Below are 9364 nucleotides of genomic sequence, written 5' to 3' on the forward strand. Positions count from 1 at the left end.
ACCTCAGAAAGTCTATCCATCCACTGTATTAGCCTAACTTAAGTTTGGTATTTCTATTTTTAATTATGTCTTTTGTCACACTCCATAAAGTATACAGGATTTTATGTTAAAAGTGAAGTTAAAGAGAGTGTGTTATAAGGTATTTGCTATTTTGAACACATTTGTATCAATAATACTACTTCAATACCTGTCACTTTGCTGACAGTAAAAAAGCAATCTTTTAAATTAAAATTGTTTGGTCATTTAAAATGGTACCTCTTAATATAAAATATATTGTGTTTGAATGGAGAGTCTTTGAAGGAAGTAGAAACTTTACTTCTATTTTCAGCTTCAGAAAAATAGTTGTTCTATGAAATGCTTTTTAATTGGGTAAATTACTGAAATTAAGGCTATTTTTTCTTGTGAAGATTTCATAAATAATCTTTTGATACTGTTTACCTCAAAACATTTACTTCAAAAATATTTTGCTTTATATTCTGCAAACTCAGTACATACACATCATAATGGATACAGAACACGACTAGAAATTGTAGAATGTCTTTCTGGCTGTGCAGTGGAATTCTCTTTGATCTGTAAATATCGGGGGGTTTGTTGGATTGCACACTTTATTGATAGCAACATGTAATTATCCTTGTGTGACCACTGTAGTCAAACACCTCTAGTGTGTTGCTAGATTGGCATAAACAAATTGAACCAAATCCTCCTTGAAATTAATGGAGGGTGGAATCACAATGGCTTCTGAGAAAGCTGTGCCAATATTTACAATATTTGGAATCCTTCCTTCCCCTCAGTTCCAGCAACTAATTAGAATGGTGGTTTAACCTATTAAATGCAAATTGACAATTGTTTCTCGAACAACTGAGAACTTTTGTATTTGTTTGGATATGTAAAACTTTGCACTGACCCCCTAATAGAAGTTACTGAAAATTGTTGAGCTCTATGGATTACTGGGAGAATATGTCAAAAATTATTAGTCCTTCTTCCAAGATGTTGCTCATTGTTCATTACATCTTGAAGTGAGTGATTGAAAGTGTTGAGATGTCAGTGGGCCATTGGGGTTTTGTTACACAAATAACTGAGTATTATGCTGTAAAACCAGTTGCTTCATGAGAATATATGTGATAGGTTGATGTAAATTTTGCTGGAATGAAAATGGGCGAACCTTCAGTAGTGTAACTGCAATATATGATGAAACTTTAGCAAGCACAGTTTGGTAATTTTTGTTAATAGAAGATAGCAGCAAGTTCAGCAGGAAAGTTTTGTCTGTTCCTCCTGGAGCACCAGTAAATATCAGACCACCTTCATTGTAAATTTTTGTTTTTCAATTGACTCAAAAACAATCCTTTGTTATTGAGTTATTTATGAGATCATTATAATGGACTGCTGCTGAAAGTTCTGTTTCATTTGGATTAGCAGGCACAGTTTGTTAATAATCTGCAGACAGAAAACCATAATAAACTGTTGAATGTTTATATTGATTCAACTAGTTATCTAGTGCACACAGCATACCACTAAATATGGTTTCTGGTGCATTTTCAATCGTCATTGTTTCTCTTCTGAAATGTAGATAATCTTCAATAAGATTGTTGTGAAACATTTTGTATCAATTTAAAGGTTCAGACAGGAAGTAGAAATGAAGAATTGTAATGAACAAATTTCTGAGGTGGCCTGTAGATTGAGTTGCTGTTCTATTCATGTGTGTGATAATTTTCAATAAGATTCACTACTTGGCAAGTTTGTTTAAAACTTTTGCATGTTATGTTGTATATTATATGCAAATATCAAAACTTGTAGCTGTGGCTCTGTGAGGAAGCAATAATCTCAAATAGCTGAATTCTCTCTGTGATGGATGACAATATTTCTTCTAGTTGTCTGTTCTTCTTGCCAAGTCCTGTTATATGACTGCCTCTTATAAATGTCCAAAGAAATTTCAATATAGAATATGTCTCAACATTTTTATCAAAATAAAACTGTGAGTTTAGTTAATTGAGCTTGTTGAAGGGCATTTTCTGTATTTGTTTTATGGATAAAAAAATTACTTGATGATTGGGTGTGTGAGTTTGAAAACATTCTATACAAGATTTTTTTATGGGGAATTTGAAAAATCTATAATACGATTTAGGTGATTCAAAGTTTTCTTTGTTAATAATTTCATCTTGCTTGTTTTCATCACTGATATCAGGAGAAACTCATTGTTGATCTCTTTCTAGTGAGAGATTGTAGAATGGAGTGCACCTCTAAATATGTATACAGATATTTGACAGCTTTCAACAGTGATGTGTTCTGCATATTTTTGAAGTAACCAAGCATTGTAGGAAAATATGCATGTTATTCACCTTACTGTCTCTGTTTCCTACTCACACATTAGCAGTATAACCTCCTTTAGTAGCACATATAACTAGTCATCACCACTTAACATAGTATCCATTTAACATGCAAGGCCAAGTTGTATTCTGTTCTTCACATGATCCATGTATCACTTGCTTCTTTACTGAATCATAAAGACTATGTGGGTGTGTGTATTATTTGGACTAAGAAGTTCAGCAGAGACAACTTTGTTGATTTCTAACCTTGTGCTGTGAAAGAAAATGACAATTAAGCAAACCACTTTCTGAATTTCATTTGAGCTTGCATGCATTATTAATTTCCCCCTGAAACATTTTGCATAAGTTGCTACCTCTTTAGTTTGAACACTTGTGCAAGACAATCTATGGCAGCTTGATTTCTATTGAGTTCTTTTGTACCCACTTTAGAATGCAGGTAAATGTTACAAATAATGTTGGTTTCTTAGATTCCCTTACAATATCCATGAAATTTTAGTACTGCTGTGTATCTTGGGCTGCTTGTAAACATGTTTTGGAAAATGTATAACTTTCTAGTCCAATCAGTATTGCCTGCAATGATTGTATCTGCTTGACCATTATACAGGTCTGCTTGTGTCAGTTTATACTACAAGTGAGCATATTGGAATTTGACATTGATGAACACAAAACTGTGCCCACGGTGCAATATATTATCCAATTCAGTTTTCTTCAATATCTGTAAGGAATAAAATTGAAGATATGTCACTTTTGAACTCTTTGGTTTGAGATGCCATCTGTTTGAGTTACTGGGGGAAAAAAAAACAAAACAAAAAACTGCACAGAATTATGGATATGTCATGGAATCATAGGCTCAATCAGAGTTGCTAAATACTTGAAAACTTTACTTATCATTCTCTTTTTAGAACCTGCTTACCAACATTCTATCAGTTTGACAAGGTTCCTTATCAATATAACAACCTCATTACATGTAGGCAAGTTATATCTTCTAGAATGTTCACTATCTGGTCTTTTGTCAGTATGCAATTCAATAGATATGTTTCCTGGTACTGTACTAGTGTCAGTTTCTTCTTGAACAATCAAATGATTGAAAAATAAGTGTTGTTAGCTAAAAGTATAACAGAATGAAGTGTACAGAAAAGAGCAGCATCAAGATTTTCTCTTTCATTATCAGCAGCCACTCTCTACATACACCGTCAAATTTCTTATTCAGAATTGTGTAAGCTTGCTGATAAGATGCTGCTTCAGTAAAAGCAATTTTTGAAACTTCAAAACATCTGTAAACTACTTGGTGAATTCTGTAAGAGGGACAGCCTTGAGTAACTGTAGCATTATTTGCTTTCATGCTACACATGGCTACAATACTGTTGAATCTCCAAATGTTTCCCTGAAAGATTTTCTGTTTGACTGAAGTATGGATAATTGATGTAGTTCAAGTAAATCATTTACTTGATGAAGCAAAATACCAAAATCTGGATAAGCCAATGTTCCTCCAGTGCACATTCCTATGAACATTAGTGTATTGTAATATTGGCATCTTGTCTATTAAGCCACAATTTTCATAAGTTAAAATGACTGCTGCTACTTGCATTGAATCTGTGTAATGTTATCATGCAACATTCAACATCTTTTTTTGTTTTGATGATTTATGCTATTGTTGTGTGTGTTTACCAAACCCTGACATGTCTGGTGGTAAAAGTGTTTTCTGTTGCTGCAATATGTCTATTGAATTATTTATGAAAATATATAGATTTCAGGTAAACCTAAAACATATAAAAGCAAGGTATAAAATTATATAAATACAAAACAGACTTATATTGGGTCATCCCATAAATAATGCAGTTTTTTTAATGCTACTTTTATTTTTTTAAATTGATATAAACAAAATTCTTTTTTAATCTAAAATATACTCTCCTTCATTTTCTACAAATGTTCTTCCATATATCTGGTAGACTTGCAAAGCCCCTCTTCCAAAATTCACTTGTCCATGACGAAAAATACTCCCCCAGTACTGTTTCTGACCTTGTCTACAAAATTAATATTTTTTCTGTTCAAATGATTTTGAAGACTGCAGAATAAAAGATAATTAGATGGGGCAATCAATGTTCAGCAAATATGGTGGGTGGGGCATCATTTCCCATTCAAACTGCTCCAGCCTTTGGAATGTCATCTTCACTATATGTGACCGAGAATTATCCTGATGGAAGAACACTTTTTGTCTTGAAACCAAAGATGGTTGTTTTTCTTCTAGTGCTAACTTAAGCTGCTCAAGTTGCTCGCAGTAGATCTCCTTTGTTATCGTTTGGTTTGGGTTTAAAAGTTCAAAGTGAACTAAACCTTTCATATGCCACCAAACAGATAGCAACACCTTATATAGGTGAAGACCTTCTTTAGCCTGGGGTGCTGATGTTTCTCCTTTCCCTACCTACTGTCTTTGGCACTTGACATTTTTATGGAGAACCCACTTCTCATTACCAGTCACCATTCGGTCCAAAAAAGGTTCATTCGTGAGATGTGACCACAAAGAAGTGCACATATTCACTCTCTGCACACAATTAGACTCAAGAAGTTTGTGAGGAGCCCATTGACCCAATTTGTTGACTTTTCCGATGGCATGCAGGTGTCAAATGGTTGAATGACCAAATCCAAGCTTTTCTACTAGTTCCTCAACAGTTATGATGGGATTTTGTTCCACCAGGGTTTGCAGGATGTCCTCATTAAGCTCTACAGATCTTTCAGGATGGGGCTCGCCTTCGAGGCTGTAGTTTCTGGCTTGTAATTTCTGGAACCACTATTGACTCTGGCTTTTGCTTATTGTCTGATCCCCATATACTGCATTAATATTCCTTGCACTTTCTGTTCCTTTGTTGCCTTTATTGAACTCATAAAGCAAAATATGCCAAATATGCTCCTTTGTCACTTCCATTATAGCTTTGAAAAAAATAACTGTTAAAATTGAACTGCACTCTTCAAAACTTGCTCTAAGAATAAGGACGAGGTAAAATTACTACCTGCTTTTATAGTAAGTTGATGCAAGTAGTTTATCCCGTCCCACTCTGACTTTTAGTTCAGGCAGTTGAAGAAAACCACACTATTTATGGGATGACCCAATATTTTAAATTAATTTATAATTTGATTTGAGTTTTTTTTTTTCTTCTCCACCATTATTTAAAATATTTTGTTTGGTATACTTAAGCAAAATATTCTTATGTTAATTATAATAAATATATATTACTAGATTATGCAAGTTAGTTGAAACAGCACCGTTGAGAGAGCATTAAACTGAAGATCTAAAGGGCTGTGTTTCAATCCCAGGTTTTGACCTGTTGAAGAAATTCTATTTCGTTCTTGAGATTACTACTAATTAAAATTCCTACATTTTAACTGACTTAGTAAGTGAGGGTAATAGAAGGGGAGGTTTCAGTTACATATATACGTATACATACTGATGCACAGTCATCATTATAAGCTTTATTGTTGAAGTATTGGGTTCATTTAGAATCTATGATGGCAATGGTCTTTTCATTAGGAGTATCTTTTCTATTGATGACAATGTATATTGTTTTTTCCTTTGTACTTATATTATTGTTACATTCTTATAAATTGACAGCTTTTTTATATCTTTTTGTTCATCATAATCATTTTCTAATTTTTCTGATTTCGAAGTAGGCTCTTGCTTTGTCCAAGGAAAAATACAATAGCAGTATTAGCATACAAGCTCATGAAGGCATATCTTATCTACTTAATCATTGTGATTTTTTTAAAATTCGATCAATATATTGAGCAAATGAGATGCAGATTTATAATCCCATACTTAATATTTATCATCCTTATCATTATTGTATTATCTATTGTTGTCCAGTTATGTGTTGTATTAGAAAGAAACGAAGGAGAACACATATTTTAGATTACTAAACCGCTTGTTACTGATTTCTTGTTGTTTAACAAACATACTTTGGTGTCAAACTAACATGGTATTAGTCAACCAGAAATTACACTTGCCCAAAGTGCCACACAGTCAGATCAAACTTATATGCATTGTTCTGAAATATTATGCCGTGTTGCATGAATTAACCCTTTAGCATTTAAACCAGCCATATCTGGCCAAAATATTCTACCTGTTTTATTTTGAACCCAACCAGATCGTACCTCTTGCATCTACCCTACTATGTCATTTTAAACCTAAACAATCATATCATTAAAATCTTGAACCTACAAGGTAATGCATAATTAATTCAAAATAATATGACTCTATAAGTATTGCATTTGACAGAGTAATTTTAATGCTAAAGGGTTAAATGTTTTTTAAGGAATGGTGCATTAATATGTTATATAAAGGCTAGCTGTAATTAGGAAGACAAGAATTTGTTATATTACACTGGGTATGCCATTAATAAATGATAAAAATAAAATTTCAAATTCTTCTGTATTTTCAGTCTGAGATACCTATATTTGTGAACAGACTGAATTCTCCAGAAACAGTGGTACCCTATGAATACCACAGGTAAGTTTTTATTTTTCTTTACAAATAATTGATAAGTATGCTGTGTATTCTCTGGTTTCAGTCATTGGACTGCAGCCGTGTTAGGGCATTGATTTTAGAGATCTTAATTAATTGTATCAACCAATGCTTATTTCAATAAGGTAATTATTTTATTTGCAATTAGTAAGATGCATATTAGTTGTTCAGAAACACACAAAAGCTGTTTAACTTCACTTAAACATTTATTGGCTGTAATTTGGTGTCAAAATTTTCATTGCTTGAAACTGTGACCTGGTCACTGACAATGGTACACTGCAATGTTCTGTTGTCAGTGAGCAGGTTGTGTTTCTGAATGGCTGATATGTGTTTTCCAAACCACAATCATTTTAGTTTCAACATATGGTCTCAGATCAAATCATTTACTTGACAATTACACTTCTGTAATTATTTTATTGATCCCTAATTATCAAATAGCTAAGTTACATACTTGACATAAAGGGACACTGGGACACTGATTTACACCAGTAAGCACAAATACACACATACAAATATTGTATGATGAGCTCTGACAGTTTCTGTTAATGAAATTCTATTTGTAAGTCAATGGTCAAACGGAGGATATTGTAAAGAAATATGTCCAAGGTGCCAGTTCCTCTATCTAATTAAAAATCAAGAAACATCTGACTTGATAGTACAAGTATAGATATGAACTGTATATAGATATGTTGAGTTGATAAGTGCTATCAATATAGAAGACCACTCATGGCTAAGATAATAAATCCAAGTTTTACATTTATAATTATTTGAGATTTAAGTTCAGATTTGTTGTTCAGCATACTGCAGTTTTATTCCTTTCTCAGTTTAATTAAATTTATTTGGACATTTTGGGGAAGCTAAATTATATATTTTCATCAGTGTAATTTAAAAAATTTGTCTGATAGGCTTGGCAGAACCATTTTTAACATGTTACATTTAGAAAACATAGAAGAAAACTAGGTGGGGGATATTTAAATGCTGAATTTGATTTTTTTAAAAGATTAGCGAGAAAAATTCAACCCATCCAATCATGGTCGATGCCAATGCCTCCTGGCCCCTGTGCCAGTGGCACGTAAAAAAAGCACCCTCTACACTCTCGGAGTGGTTGGCGTTAGGAAGGGCATCCAGTTGTAGAAACACTGCCAGATCAGACTGGAGCCTGGTGCAGCCTCCTGGCTTCCCAGACCCCAGTTGAATCAGCCAACCCATGCCAGCATGGAAAATGGACGTTAAACGATGATGATGATGATGATGATGAAAAAAGAATTTATATGTTTTCATTTGTTTGTTTGTGTGTGTGTATGTGTGTGTGTGTGTGTAAATATTTAGAGTTGTGATATGGGGAAAATAGAATATGCATTACCAAGTGATATCAACTGGACATTTGGGTATGTGAAAGTTTGTAAAATAAAGATGCTAAAACATCATCAAGGATGGTAGATAGAAACAACTGTAATACCATCTTCCAGATGCCAAAACAAAAAAATCTTCCACCAGACCTTAGTCACAATTTATGTTCCTAACACTAGTTTGATAACTAATTTATTTTACTAAATTCTATGTTATATTTAAAATTAATTGAAAAAAACACAGAGCATCTCAACAGAAATATGGTAACAAAAGGGTTAATTTGAAAGCTTTGGATGATTTTGAAAAGTACTCAAATTCAACTTATTTCTTATGAGCTATATTTACTCACTGTGTATTGTTTGAAAGTTTTTGACTTGTTACATGTTCCGATACTTCTACAGCCACCATATTTAGTATACCCGTAATCATTTAATTTCCTTTCTTTTCCTTGAGTTAGAGAATAAACCTCAAAATATACAATTTTTAAATGACTGAAAACCTTCAGAGAACTAAATTAAATTTATTATTGGTTATCTAGGATTGTAAATAAATAATTAATTTTAAACAAAGTGAAATCTACAGTTATAAAAGGTATATATGAGTGACATTAAAAATGTAAGACTTGTTAGTACTTGAACTTTGTTGACACCTTGATGTAAAGATTACTATAGGTGCAGGCATGGCTGTGTGGTAAAAAGTGTGCATGAGAGCCAGTCCAGCAGCACTGGCAACAACCTCACTTGAATGATCTTCTAATGTGGCACCAGCACAAGTGCCAGTAAGGCGACGCTGGTAACGATCACGGTCAAATGGTGCTATTTACGTGCCACTAGCATGGAAGCCAGACAGCTGCTCTGGCAATAATCATGCTCGGACGGTGCTGTTAGTGCTCCACTGGCACAGGTGCCGGTCATCAAATATGAGAAAGAGAGAGAGAGAAATAATTGAGAAAATAGGTTCCAACATCAAATGTATTCAATTAAAGGTGGAAGGGAATTAAGATATTAAGGTTTATAAACTATGAAAATTATGTTGTGAATAAATACTAATCCAGTACTTTTTTTCTTATGTATAGTTTTGATTTTTGTACTACTGATGAATCACACTCTCCTGTAGAAAACCTTGGTCAAGTTGTATTTGGTGAAAGGATACGACCATCTCCGTATGAGGTAAA

The 9364-nt window shown here is 33.3% G+C and overlaps 1 protein-coding gene across 1 annotated transcript in view; it reads left to right on the plus strand.

The window, feature by feature from the left end:
- The window catches only part of LOC106873103 (transmembrane 9 superfamily member 2), a 66432-nt gene that overhangs the window by 23029 nt on the left and 34039 nt on the right, over positions 1-9364 (plus strand). The window contains exons 2-3 of the mRNA XM_014920331.2: positions 6758-6825; positions 9266-9359. Coding sequence (XP_014775817.1) covers positions 6758-6825; positions 9266-9359 — 162 coding nt within the window. The remainder of the gene's footprint in view (positions 1-6757; positions 6826-9265; positions 9360-9364) is intronic.

The sequence above is a fragment of the Octopus bimaculoides genome, chromosome 19, assembly GCF_001194135.2.
Source record: "Octopus bimaculoides isolate UCB-OBI-ISO-001 chromosome 19, ASM119413v2, whole genome shotgun sequence".
In the NCBI taxonomy this organism is placed as follows: domain Eukaryota; kingdom Metazoa; phylum Mollusca; class Cephalopoda; order Octopoda; family Octopodidae; genus Octopus; species Octopus bimaculoides.